Source organism: Oncorhynchus keta, chromosome 4 (assembly GCF_023373465.1).
Source record: "Oncorhynchus keta strain PuntledgeMale-10-30-2019 chromosome 4, Oket_V2, whole genome shotgun sequence".
Classification (NCBI taxonomy): Eukaryota; Metazoa; Chordata; class Actinopteri; order Salmoniformes; family Salmonidae; genus Oncorhynchus; species Oncorhynchus keta.
The window spans coordinates 9,575,398-9,589,811 of record NC_068424.1 but is presented as its reverse complement, the minus strand read 5'-3'; the positions used below and the strand labels follow the sequence as shown (position 1 = coordinate 9,589,811).

At 47.2% G+C, this 14,414-nt stretch overlaps 1 protein-coding gene across 2 annotated transcripts in view; it reads left to right on the top strand.

The window, feature by feature from the left end:
- The window catches only part of LOC118372903 (guanine nucleotide exchange factor VAV3-like), a 257,830-nt gene that overhangs the window by 222,485 nt on the left and 20,931 nt on the right, over positions 1 to 14,414 (top strand). For both annotated transcript variants that reach the window (XM_052499406.1, XM_052499404.1), the window contains exons 24-25: positions 2,466 to 2,553; positions 3,800 to 3,932. In XM_052499406.1, coding sequence (XP_052355366.1) covers positions 2,466 to 2,553; positions 3,800 to 3,932 — 221 coding nt within the window. The remainder of the gene's footprint in view (positions 1 to 2,465; positions 2,554 to 3,799; positions 3,933 to 14,414) is intronic.

Here is a 14,414-nt window from a genome sequence, read left to right as displayed (position 1 = left end):
TTCCTTCTACACTGTTCTACTGAGGCCCTGCCACCTTCCTTCTACAAGCTACACTGTTCTACTGAGGCCCTGCCACCTTCCTTCTACAAGCTACACTGTTCTACTGAGGCCCTGCCACCTTCCTTCTACAAGCTACACTGTTCTACTGAGGCCCTGCCATCTTCCTTCTACAAGCTACACTGTTCTACTGAGGCCCTGCCACCTTCCTTCTACAAGCTACACTGTTCTACTGAGGCCCTGCCATCTTCCTTCTACAAGCTACACTGTTCTACTGAGGCCCTGCCATCTTCCTTCTACAAGCTACACTGTTCTACTGAGGCCCTGCCATCTTCCTTCTACAAGCTACACTGTTCTACTGAGGCCCTGCCACCTTCCTTCTACAAGCTACACTGTTCTACTGAGGCCCTGCCACCTTCCTTCTACAAGCTACACTGTTCTACTGAGGCCCTGCCATCTTCCTTCTACAAGCTACACTGTTCTACTGAGGCCCTGCCATCTTCCTTCTACAAGCTACACTGTTCTACTGAGGCCCTGCCATCTTCCTTCTACAAGCTACAATATTCTACTGAGGCCCTGCCACCTTCCTTCTACAAGCTACACTGTTCTACTGAGGCCCTGCCACCTTCCTTCTACAAGCTACACTGTTCTACTGAGGCCCTGCCACCTTCCTTCTACAAGCTACACTGTTCTACTGAGGCCCTGCCATCTTCCTTCCACAAGCTACACTGTTCTACTGAGGTCCTGCCACCTTCCTTCTACAAGCTACACTGTTCTACTGAGGCCCTGCCATCTTCCTTCCACAAGCTACACTGTTCTACTGAGGCCCTGCCACCTTCCTTCTACAAGCTACACTGTTCTACTGAGGCCCTGCCACCTTCCTTCTACAAGCTACACTGTTCTACTGAGGCCCTGCCATCTTCCTTCTACAAGCTACACTGTTCTACTGAGGCCCTGCCATCTTCCTTCTACAAGCTACACTGTTCTACTGAGGCCATCTTGCTACAATATTCTACTGAGGCCCTGCCACCTTCCTTCTACAAGCTACACTGTTCTACTGAGGCCCTGCCACCTTCCTTCTACAAGCTACACTGTTCTACTGAGGCCCTGCCATCTTCCTTCTACAAGCTACACTGTTCTACTGAGGCCCTGCCATCTTCCTTCTACAAGCTACACTGTTCTACTGAGGCCCTGCCATCTTCCTTCTACAAGCTACACTGTTCTACTGAGGCCCTGCCACCTTCCTTCTACAAGCTACACTGTTCTACTGAGGCCCTGCCACCTTCCTTCTACAAGCTACACTGTTCTACTGAGGCCCTGCCACCTTCCTTCTACAAGCTACACTGTTCTACTGAGGCCCTGCCACCTTCCTTCCACAAGCTACACTGTTCTACTGAGGCCCTGCCATCTTCCTTCCACAAGCTACACTGTTCTACTGAGGCCCTGCCACCTTCCTTCTACAAGCTACACTGTTCTACTGAGGCCCTGCCACCTTCCTTCTACAAGCTACACTGTTCTACTGAGGCCCTGCCATCTTCCTTCTACAAGCTACACTGTTCTACTGAGGCCCTGCCATCTTCCTTGAGGCCCTGCCACAAGCTACACTGTTCTACTGAGGCCCTGCCATCTTCCTTCTACAAGCTACAATATTCTACTGAGGCCCTGCCACCTTCCTTCTACAAGCTACACTGTTCTACTGAGGCCCTGCCACCTTCCTTCTACAAGCTACACTGTTCTACTGAGGCCCTGCCATCTTCCTTCCACAAGCTACACTGTTCTACTGAGGCCCTGCCATCTTCCTTCTACAAGCTACACTGTTCTACTGAGGCCCTGCCACCTTCCTTCTACAAGCTACACTGTTCTACTGAGGCCCTGCCATCTTCCTTCTACAAGCTACACTGTTCTACTGAGGCCCTGCCATCTTCCTTCTACAAGCTACACTGTTCTACTGAGGCCCTGCCATCTTCCTTCTACAAGCTACAATATTCTACTGAGGCCCTGCCACCTTCCTTCTACAAGCTACACTGTTCTACTGAGGCCCTGCCACCTTCCTTCCACAAGATACAACCACTAGAGTCGAGCCAAGAGGACCCAGCCAGTCAGTCAAAATGTCAGTGTACAATTGACCTGTCACTGGGGTTTGTTTTAGTGTGTAGAATATGGATTAGGCCACGTTATTAAGGGTATTACTGCTCTGAGAGGGAGATAAGAGAATAATGATGGAGAATTATAGAGATCAAGAGAGGACAGGGCTCGGTGTCTCTATACCCTCCATTATCCCCTCCCCCTGCCCCACTTGGTCCTACTCAGGCCCCCCTAAATGGAGGGTGACTGTCCCTTTGTCAGTCTCCACCTCCCGCCTGGCTCCTGAAATACCAAGGGGTAGCGAGGAATGGTGCCCCGGTCTATCAACATCGATCTCAATGATCACCAGAAAATTACACTCATCACTTATTAATGGGTTACAGGTACAGCAACGACGTGAAGCACATCAAGATCCTGAACAGGGACGGCTGCTTTCACATCGCAGAGAACAACAAGTTCGGGAGTATATTAGTGAGTCTGTTTCCTTTTACAACACCCACAATGCATTTCATACAGAAATAACTCACTCGTAGCATATCTCAGAATAATGTGTCAAAACATGAATCTTATTTTAGCTGCTTGCTGTGTGAAAATGGCTGCAATTAGAGTTGGTTTACCGGTGTGGTTTACCGGTGTGGTTTACCGGTGTGCTTTACCTCACTGCCTGTAGGCCTTGTAGAGAGTTATAGACAGGGATTGGTCCAGGGTGGATTGGATGTGTTCTCTCCCTTCTATTCACCCAATATTATGTTGGCTTTAGCTATGCTTTACAAAGGACAGTTTTACTGTTAGTCCTCTTCTGTAGTCCTCTTCTGTAGTCCTCTTCTGTAGTCCTCTTCTGTAGTCCTCTTCCGTAGTCCTCTTCTGTAGTCCTCTTCTGTAGTCTTCTTCTGTAGTCTTCTTCTGTAGTCCTCTTCTGTAGTCCTCTTCTGTAGTCTTCTTCCGTAGTCTTCTTCTGTAGTCCTCTTCTGTAGTCCTCTTCTGTAGTCTTCTTCTGTAGTCTTTTTCCGTAGTCCTCTTCTGTAGTCCTCTTCTGTAGTCCTCTTCTGTAGTCCTCTTCTGTAGTCCTCTTCTGTAGTCTTATTCTGTAGTCTTCTTCCATAGTCCTCTTCTGTAGTCCTCTTCTGTAGTCTTCTTCTGTAGTCCTCTTCTGTAGTCTTCTTCTGTAGTCTTCTTCCATAGTCCTCTTCTGTAGTCCTCTTCTGTAGTCTTCTTCTGTAGTCTTCTTCCGTAGTCCTCTTCTGTAGTCCTCTTCTGTAGTCTTCTTCCATAGTCCTCTTCTGTAGTCCTCTTCTGTAGTCTTCTTCCATAGTCCTCTTCTGTAGTCCTCTTCTGTAGTCCTCTTCTGTAGTCTTCTTCTGTAGTCTTCTTCCGTAGTCCTCTTCTGTAGTCCTCTTCTGTAGTCCTCTTCTGTAGTCATATTCTGTAGTCCTCTTCTGTAGTCATATTCTGTAGTCCTCTTCTGTAGTCCTATTCTGTAGTCCTATTCTTTACACATAGCCTACTTTTATTGTTGCCAAACTTTTCATAAAATGTAAAACTACCTGACACATTTTCACTTAAAGGTAATTTGTAATTGGACAGGGGGAGTGTTTAAAAAGATTTATAACGATATAAAGTACACTATTATTTTTCACACATCATTTTCATAGAAGTTGTGTTTTTAAGGCTATTTTGCTAACTGTGAGAATGTTTGCCTGGGTGTGTGGGCGTGCAGGAACTGATTGAGTACTATCAACATTACTCCCTGAGGGAAGGCTTCCGGAGCCTGGACACCACACTGCAGTTCCCCTACAGAGAGCAGGAGAGCCCCGCTGCTATGCTGTGCACCAATAAACCTGGAGGAAAGAGTGAGTACACAGTACTGTTACTACGCACACACACGACACTACTATACACTACAATACACTACACTACTCGACACTACACTACACTACTCTACACTACTCTACACTACACAACACTACACTACACTACTCTACTCTACTCTACACTACACTACACTACACTACACTACACTACACTACACTACACTACTCTACTCTACACTACACTACTCTACACAACACTACACTACACTACAACACTACAACACACTACTCTGCACATAGCAATCACACTAAATTGATATTGGTATCAGGTGATTTGACTGCTTACCATCAAACTGAATAATGTAAAGACCTCCCAGTAGATGTAGCTACAGTCAACCTGCATGCTTTTGTTTTGTGCCAGTCATCTAGACCTGCATGCGTTTGTTTTGTGCCAGTCATCTAGACCTGCATGCTTTTGTTTTGTAACAGTCATCTAGACCTGCATGCTTTTGTTTTGTGCCAGTCATCTGGACCTGCATGCTTTTGTTTTGTGCCAGTCATCTGGACCTGCATGCTTTTGTTTTGTGCCAGTCATCTAGACCTGCATGCTTTTGTTTTGTGCCAGTCATCTAGACCTGCATGCTTTTGTTTTGTGCCAGTCATCTGGACCTGCATGCTTTTGTTTTGTGCCAGTCATCTAGACCTGCATGCTTTTGTTTTGTGCCAGTCATCTAGACCTGCATGCTTTTGTTTTGTGCCAGTCTTCTAGACCTGCATGCTTTTGTTTTGTGCCAGTCATCTAGACCTGCATGCTTTTGTTTTGTGCCAGTCATCTGGACCTGCATGCTTTTGTTTTGTGCCAGTCATCTGGACCTGCATGCTTTTGTTTTGTGCCAGTCATCTAGACCTGCATGCTTTTGTTTTGTGCCAGTCATCTAGACCTGCATGCTTTTGTTTTGTGCCAGTCATCTAGACCTGCATGCTTTTGTTTTGTGCCAGTCATCTAGACCTGCATGCTTTTGTTTTGTGCCAGTCATCTAGACCTGCATGCTTTTGTTTTGTGCCAGTCATCTAGACCTGCATGCTTTTGTTTTGTGCCAGTCATCTGGACTAGATGGTCTAGATGACAGGTCTACATGGTCTAGATGACAGGTCTACATGGTCTAGGTGACAGGTCTACATGGTCTAGCTGACAGGTCTACATGGTCTCGGTGACAGGTCTACATGGTCTAGATGACAGGTCTACATGGTCTAGATGACAGGTCTACATGGTCTAGATGACAGGTCTACATGGTCTAGATGACAGGTCAACATGGTCTAGATGACAGGTCTACATGGTCTAGATGACAGGTCTACATGGTCTCGCTGACAGGTCTACATGGTCTAGGTGACAGGTCTAGATAAAATGTGTAGATGGCCTAGATGACAGGTCTAGATGACAGGTCTACATGGTCTAGATTACAGGTCTAGAGGACAGGTCCAGATGGTCTAGGTGACAGGTCTAGATGGTCTTGATGACAGGTCTACATGGTCTAGATGACAGGTCTACATGGTCTAGATGACAGGTCTACATGGTCTAGATGACAGGTCTACATGGTCTAGCTGACAGGTCTACATGGTCTCGGTGACAGGTCTACATGGTCTAGATGACAGGTCAACATGGTCTAGATGACAGGTCTACATGGTCTAGATGACAGGTCTACATGGTCTAGATGACAGGTCTACATGGTCTAGATGACAGGTCAACATGATCTAGATTACAGTTCTACATGGTCTCGCTGACAGGTCTACATGGTCTAGGTGACAGGTCTAGATAAAAGGTCTAGATGGCCTAGATGACAGGTCTACATGGTCTAGATGACAAGTCTAGTTGACCGTTCTAGATGGTCTAGATGACAGGTCTACATGGTCTAGATGACAGGTTTACATGGTCTAGATGACAGGTCTAGATGTCAGGTCTAGATGACAGGTCTAGATGTTAGGTCCACATGGTCTAGATGACAGGTCTACATGGTGTAGATGACAGGTTTACATGGTCTAGATGACAGGTCTAGATGACAGGTCTAGATGGCCTAGATGACAAGTCTAGTTGACCGTTCTAGATGGTCTAGATGACAGGTCTACATGGACGAGATGACAGGTATAGATGGTCTAGATGACAGGTCTACATGGTCTAGATGACAGGTCTAGATGGTCTAGATGACAGGTCTAGATGGTCTAGATGACAGGTGTAGATGACAAGCCTAGATGGTCTAGATTACAGGTCTAGATGACAGGTCCAGATGGTCTAGGTGACAGGTCTAGGTGGTCTTGATGACAGCTCTAGATGGTCTTGATGACAGGTCTACATGGTCTAGATGACAGGTCTACATGGTCTAGATGACACGTCTAGATGACAGGTCTACATAGTCTAGATGACAGGTCTACATGGTCTAGATGACAGGTCTACATGGTCTAGATGACAGGTCTAGATGACAGGTCTACATGGTCTAGATGACAGGTCTAGATGACAGGTCTACATGGTCTAGATGACAGGTCTAGATGACAGGTCTACATAGTCTAGATGACAGGTCTACATGGTCTAGATGACAGATCTACATGGTCTAGATGACAGGTCTAGATGACAGGTCTACATGGTCTAGATGACAGGTCTACATGGTCTAGATGACAGGTCTACATGGTCTAGATGACAGGTCTACATGGTCTAGATGACAGGTCGACATGGTCTAGATGACAGGTCTACATGGTCTAGATGACAGGTCTACATGGTCTAGATGACAGGTCTACATGGTCTAGATGACACGTCTAGATGACAGGTCTACATAGTCTAGATGACAGGTCTACATGGTCTAGATGACAGGTCTACATGATCTAGATGACAGGTCTAGATGACAGGTCTACATGGTCTAGATGACAGGTCTAGATGACAGGTCTACATGGTCTAGATGACAGGTCTAGATGACAGGTCTACATAGTCTAGATGACAGGTCTACATGGTCTAGATGACAGATCTACATGGTCTAGATGACAGGTCTACATGGTCTAGATGACAGGTCTACATGGTCTAGATGACAGGTCTACATGGTCTAGATGACAGGTCTACATGGTCTAGATGACAGGTCGACATGGTCTAGATGACAGGTCTACATGGTCTAGATGACAGGTCTACATGGTCTAGATGACAGGTCTACATGGTCTAGATGACAGGTCTACATGACAGGTGAATACTGAATACTGTATAGTCCTGTGTTGCTGTTACACCATGAATAAAAGATAACAGAGACAGAGGAGAAGAGGCATGTTGGATCCTGGATCCCAGTGGTGAGCAAGGGGTTAAACGCCGTGCCAATGCCGGCAGTACACCTGGTGCCTCAACCAGTGCGGAGATTAGATTTCACTGTAGCACCAGATGTCAACGTGTGAAAAGCGCAAGAAAATCTCCCAGGGTTTGCTGAAGGTTGTTTTGCAAGTGGGGAGATAAACACAGAAAGGAAAGGCTGATGGATACAGTCAGTCAGAAGCTGCTGCCAGTCTCACTCTGATAAATACAGTCAGTCAGACGTTGCTGCCAGTCTCACTCTGATAAATACAGTCAGTCAGACGCTGCTGCCAGTCTCACTCTGATAAATACAGTCAGTCAGACGCTGCTGCCAGTCTCACTCTGATAAATACAGTCAGTCAGACGCTGCTGCCAGTCTCACTCTGATAAATACAGTCAGGCAGACGCTGCTGCCAGTCTCACTCTGATAAATACAGTCAGTCAGACGCTGCTGCCAGTCTCACTCTGATAAATACAGTCAGTCAGAAGCTGCTGCCAGTCTCACTCTGATAAATACAGTCAGTCAGAAGCTGCTGCCAGTCTCACTCTGATAAATACAGTCAGTCAGACGCTGCTGCCAGTCTCACTCTGATAAATACAGTCAGTCAGACGCTGCTGCCAGTCTCACTCTGATAAATACAGTCAGTCAGACGCTGCTGCCAGTCTCACTCTGATAAATACAGTCAGTCAGAAGCTGCTGCCAGTCTCACTCTGATAAATACAGTCAGTCAGAAGCTGCTGCCAGTCTCACTCTGATAAATACAGTCAGTCAGAAGCTGCTGCCAGTCTCACTCTGATAAATACAGTCAGTCAGACGCTGCTGCCAGTCTCACTCTGATAAATACAGTCAGTCAGACGCTGCTGCCAGTCTCACTCTGATAAATACAGTCAGTCAGAAGCTGCTGCCAGTCTCACTCTGATAAATACAGTCAGTCAGACGCTGCTGCCAGTCTCACTCTGATAAATACAGTCAGTCAGAAGCTGCTGCCAGTCTCACTCTGATAAATACAGTCAGTCAGACGCTGCTGCCAGTCTCACTCTGATAAATACAGTCAGTCAGACGCTGCTGCCAGTCTCACTCTGATGGATACAGTCAGTCAGACGCTGCTGCCAGTCTCACTCTGATAAATACAGTCAGTCAGACGCTGCTGCCAGTCTCACTCTGATAAATACAGTCAGTCAGAAGCTGCTGCCAGTCTCACTCTGATAAATACAATCAGTCAGACGCTGCTGCCAGTCTCACTCTGATAAATACAGTCAGTCAGACGCTGCTGCCAGTCTCACTCTGATAAATACAGTCAGTCAGACGCTGCTGCCAGTCTCACTCTGATAAATACAGTCAGTCAGACGCTGCTGCCAGTCTCACTCTGATAAATACAGTCAGTCAGAAGCTGCTGCCAGTCTCACTCTGATAAATACAGTCAGTCAGACGCTGCTGCCAGTCTCACTCTGATAAATACAGTCAGTCAGACGCTGCTGCCAGTCTCACTCTGATAAATACAGTCAGTCAGACGCTGCTGCCAGTCTCACTCTGATAAATACAGTCAGTCAGACGCTGCTGCCAGTCTCACTCTGATAAATACAGTCAGTCAGAAGCTGCTGCCAGTCTCACTCTGATAAATACAGTCAGTCAGACGCTGCTGCCAGTCTCACTCTGATAAATACAGTCAGTCAGACGCTGCTCCCAGTCTCACTCTGATGAATACAGTCAGTCAGACGCTGCTGCCAGTCTCACTCTGATAAATACAGTCAGTCAGACGCTGCTGCCAGTCTCACTCTGATAAATACAGTCAGTCAGACGCTGCTGCCAGTCTCACTCTGATAAATACAGTCAGTCAGACGCTGCTCCCAGTCTCACTCTGATAAATACAGTCAGTCAGACGCTGCTGCCAGTCTCACTCTGATAAATACAGTCAGTCAGACGCTGCTGCCAGTCTCACTCTGATAAATACAGTCAGTCAGAAGCTGCTGCCAGTCTCACTCTGATAAATACAGTCAGTCAGAAGCTGCTGCCAGTCTCACTCTGATAAATACAGTCAGTCAGACGCTGCTGCCAGTCTCACTCTGATAAATACAGTCAGTCAGACGCTGCTGCCAGTCTCACTCTGATAAATACAGTCAGTCAGAAGCTGCTGCCAGTCTCACTCTGATAAATACAGTCAGTCAGAAGCTGCTGCCAGTCTCACTCTGATAAATACAGTCAGTGCCAGTCAGAAGCTGCTGCCAGTCTCACTCTGATAAATACAGTCAGTCAGACGCTGCTGCCAGTCTCACTCTGATAAATACAGTCAGTCAGACGCTGCTGCCAGTCTCACTCTGATAAATACAGTCAGTCAGACGCTGCTGCCAGTCTCACTCTGATAAATACAGTCAGTCAGACGCTGTCTCACTCTGATAAATGCCAGTCTCACTCTGATAAATACAGTCAGTCAGAAGCTGCTGCCAGTCTCACTCTGATAAATACAGTCAGTCAGAAGCTGCTGCCAGTCTCACTCTGATAAATACAGTCAGTCAGAAGCTGCTGCCAGTCTCACTCTGATAAATACAGTCAGTCAGACGCTGCTGCCAGTCTCACTCTGATAAATACAGTCAGTCAGACGCTGCTGCCAGTCTCACTCTGATAAATACAGTCAGTCAGACGCTGCTGCCAGTCTCACTCTGATAAATACAGTCAGTCAGACGCTGCTGCCAGTCTCACTCTGATAAATACAGTCAGTCAGAAGCTGCTGCCAGTCTCACTCTGATAAATACAGTCAGTCAGAAGCTGCTGCCAGTCTCACTCTGATAAATACAGTCAGTCAGACGCTGCTGCCAGCCTCACTCTGATAAATACAGTCAGTCAGACGCTGCTGCCAGTCTCACTCTGATAAATACAGTCAGTCAGAAGCTGCTGCCAGTCTCACTCTGATAAATACAGTCAGTCAGAAGCTGCTGCCAGTCTCACTCTGATAAATACAGTCAGTCAGAAGCTGCTGCCAGTCTCACTCTGATAAATACAGTCAGTCAGACGCTGCTGCCAGTCTCACTCTGATAAATACAGTCAGTCAGAAGCTGCTGCCAGTCTCACTCTGATGGATACAGTCAGTCAGACGCTGCTGCCAGTCTCACTCTGATAAATACAGTCAGTCAGAAGCTGCTGCCAGTCTCACTCTGATAAATACAGTCAGTCAGAAGCTGCTGCCAGTCTCACTCTGATAAATACAGTCAGTCAGAAGCTGCTGCCAGTCTCACTCTGATGGATACAGTCAGTCAGAAGCTGCTGCCAGTCTCACTCTGATAAATACAGTCAGTCAGACGCTGCTGCCAGTCTCACTCTGATAAATACAGTCAGTCAGAAGCTGCTGCCAGTCTCACTCTGATGGATACAGTCAGTCACAAGCTGCTGCCAGTCTCACTCTGATAAATACAGTCAGTCAGACGCTGCTGCCAGTCTCACTCTGATAAATACAGTCAGTCAGACGCTGCTGCCAGTCTCACTCTGATAAATACAGTCAGTCAGAAGCTGCTGCCAGTCTCACTCTGATGGATACAGTCAGTCAGAAGCTGCTGCCAGTCTCACTCTGATAAATACAGTCAGTCAGACGCTGCTGCCAGTCTCACTCTGATAAATACAGTCAGTCAGACGCTGCTGCCAGTCTCACTCTGATAAATACAGTCAGTCAGAAGCTGCTGCCAGTCTCACTCTGATAAATACAGTCAGTCAGAAGCTGCTGCCAGTCTCACTCTGATAAATACAGTCAGTCAGACGCTGCTGCCAGTCTCACTCTGATAAATACAGTCAGTCAGACGCTGCTCCCAGTCTCACTCTGATAAATACAGTCAGTCAGACGCTGCTGCCAGTCTCACTCTGATAAATACAGTCAGTCAGAAGCTGCTGCCAGTCTCACTCTGATAAATACAGTCAGTCAGAAGCTGCTGCCAGTCTCACTCTGATAAATACAGTCAGTCAGAAGCTGCTGCCAGTCTCACTATGATAAATACAGTCAGTCAGACGCTGCTGCCAGTCTCACTCTGATAAATACAGTCAGTCAGACGCTGCTGCCAGTCTCACTCTGATAGATACAGTCAGTCAGACGCTGCTGCCAGTCTCACTCTGATAAATACAGTCAGTCAGAAGCTGCTGCCAGTCTCACTCTGATAAATACAGTCAGTCAGAAGCTGCTGCCAGTCTCACTCTGATAAATACAGTCAGACGCTGCTGCCAGCCTCACTCTGATAAATACAGTCAGTCAGACGCTGCTGCCAGTCTCACTCTGATAAATACAGTCAGTCAGAAGCTGCTGCCAGTCTCACTCTGATAAATACAGTCAGTCAGAAGCTGCTGCCAGTCTCACTCTGATAAATACAGTCAGTCAGAAGCTGCTGCCAGTCTCACTCTGATAAATACAGTCAGTCAGACGCTGCTGCCAGTCTCACTCTGATAAATACAGTCAGTCAGAAGCTGCTGCCAGTCTCACTCTGATGGATACAGTCAGTCAGACGCTGCTGCCAGTCTCACTCTGATAAATACAGTCAGTCAGAAGCTGCTGCCAGTCTCACTCTGATAAATACAGTCAGTCAGAAGCTGCTGCCAGTCTCACTCTGATAAATACAGTCAGTCAGAAGCTGCTGCCAGTCTCACTCTGATGGATACAGTCAGTCAGAAGCTGCTGCCAGTCTCACTCTGATAAATACAGTCAGTCAGACGCTGCTGCCAGTCTCACTCTGATAAATACAGTCAGTCAGAAGCTGCTGCCAGTCTCACTCTGATGGATACAGTCAGTCACAAGCTGCTGCCAGTCTCACTCTGATAAATACAGTCAGTCAGACGCTGCTGCCAGTCTCACTCTGATAAATACAGTCAGTCAGACGCTGCTGCCAGTCTCACTCTGATAAATACAGTCAGTCAGAAGCTGCTGCCAGTCTCACTCTGATGGATACAGTCAGTCAGAAGCTGCTGCCAGTCTCACTCTGATAAATACAGTCAGTCAGACGCTGCTGCCAGTCTCACTCTGATAAATACAGTCAGTCAGACGCTGCTGCCAGTCTCACTCTGATAAATACAGTCAGTCAGAAGCTGCTGCCAGTCTCACTCTGATAAATACAGTCAGTCAGAAGCTGCTGCCAGTCTCACTCTGATAAATACAGTCAGTCAGACGCTGCTGCCAGTCTCACTCTGATAAATACAGTCAGTCAGACGCTGCTGCCAGTCTCACTCTGATAAATACAGTCAGTCAGACGCTGCTGCCAGTCTCACTCTGATAAATACAGTCAGTCAGAAGCTGCTGCCAGTCTCACTCTGATGGATACAGTCAGTCACAAGCTGCTGCCAGTCTCACTCTGATAAATACAGTCAGTCAGACGCTGCTGCCAGTCTCACTCTGATAAATACAGTCAGTCAGACGCTGCTGCCAGTCTCACTCTGATAAATACAGTCAGTCAGAAGCTGCTGCCAGTCTCACTCTGATGGATACAGTCAGTCAGAAGCTGCTGCCAGTCTCACTCTGATAAATACAGTCAGTCAGACGCTGCTGCCAGTCTCACTCTGATAAATACAGTCAGTCAGACGCTGCTGCCAGTCTCACTCTGATAAATACAGTCAGTCAGAAGCTGCTGCCAGTCTCACTCTGATAAATACAGTCAGTCAGAAGCTGCTGCCAGTCTCACTCTGATAAATACAGTCAGTCAGACGCTGCTGCCAGTCTCACTCTGATAAATACAGTCAGTCAGACGCTGCTCCCAGTCTCACTCTGATAAATACAGTCAGTCAGACGCTGCTGCCAGTCTCACTCTGATAAATACAGTCAGTCAGAAGCTGCTGCCAGTCTCACTCTGATAAATACAGTCAGTCAGAAGCTGCTGCCAGTCTCACTCTGATAAATACAGTCAGTCAGAAGCTGCTGCCAGTCTCACTCTGATAAATACAGTCAGTCAGACGCTGCTGCCAGTCTCACTCTGATAAATACAGTCAGTCAGACGCTGCTGCCAGTCTCACTCTGATAAATACAGTCAGTCAGACGCTGCTGCCAGTCTCACTCTGATAAATACAGTCAGTCAGAAGCTGCTGCCAGTCTCACTCTGATGGATACAGTCAGTCAGAAGCTGCTGCCAGTCTCACTCTGATAAATACAGTCAGTCAGACGCTGCTGCCAGTCTCACTCTGATAAATACAGTCAGTCAGACGCTGCTCCCAGTCTCACTCTGATAAATACAGTCAGTCAGACGCTGCTGCCAGTCTCACTCTGATAAATACAGTCAGTCAGAAGCTGCTGCCAGTCTCACTCTGATAAATACAGTCAGTCAGAAGCTGCTGCCAGTCTCACTCTGATAAATACAGTCAGTCAGAAGCTGCTGCCAGTCTCACTATGATAAATACAGTCAGTCAGACGCTGCTGCCAGTCTCACTCTGATAAATACAGTCAGTCAGACGCTGCTGCCAGTCTCACTCTGATAAATACAGTCAGTCAGACGCTGCTGCCAGTCTCACTCTGATAAATACAGTCAGTCAGAAGCTGCTGCCAGTCTCACTCTGATAAATACAGTCAGTCAGAAGCTGCTCCCAGTCTCACTCTGATAAATACAGTCAGTCAGACGCTGCTGCCAGTCTCACTCTGATAAATACAGTCAGTCAGACGCTGCTGCCAGTCTCACTCTGATAAATACAGTCAGTCAGACGCTGCTGCCAGTCTCACTCTGATAAATACAGTCAGTCAGACGCTGCTGCCAGTCTCACTCTGATAAATACAGTCAGTCAGAAGCTGCTGCCAGTCTCACTCTGATAAATACAGTCAGTCAGAAGCTGCTGCCAGTCTCACTCTGATAAATACAGTCAGTCAGACGCTGCTGCCAGTCTCACTCTGATAAATACAGTCAGTCAGACGCTGCTGCCAGTCTCACTCTGATAAATACAGTCAGTCAGAAGCTGCTGCCAGTCTCACTCTGATAAATACAGTCAGTCAGAAGCTGCTGCCAGTCTCACTCTGATAAATACAGTCAGTCAGAAGCTGCTGCCAGTCTCACTCTGATAAATACAGTCAGTCAGACGCTGCTGCCAGTCTCACTCTGATAAATACAGTCAGTCAGAAGCTGCTGCCAGTCTCACTCTGATGGATACAGTCAGTCAGACAGCTGCTGCCAGTCTCACTCTGATAAATACAGTCAGTCAGAAGCTGCTGCCAGTCTCACTCTGATAAATACAGTCAGTCAGAAGCTGCTGCCAGTCT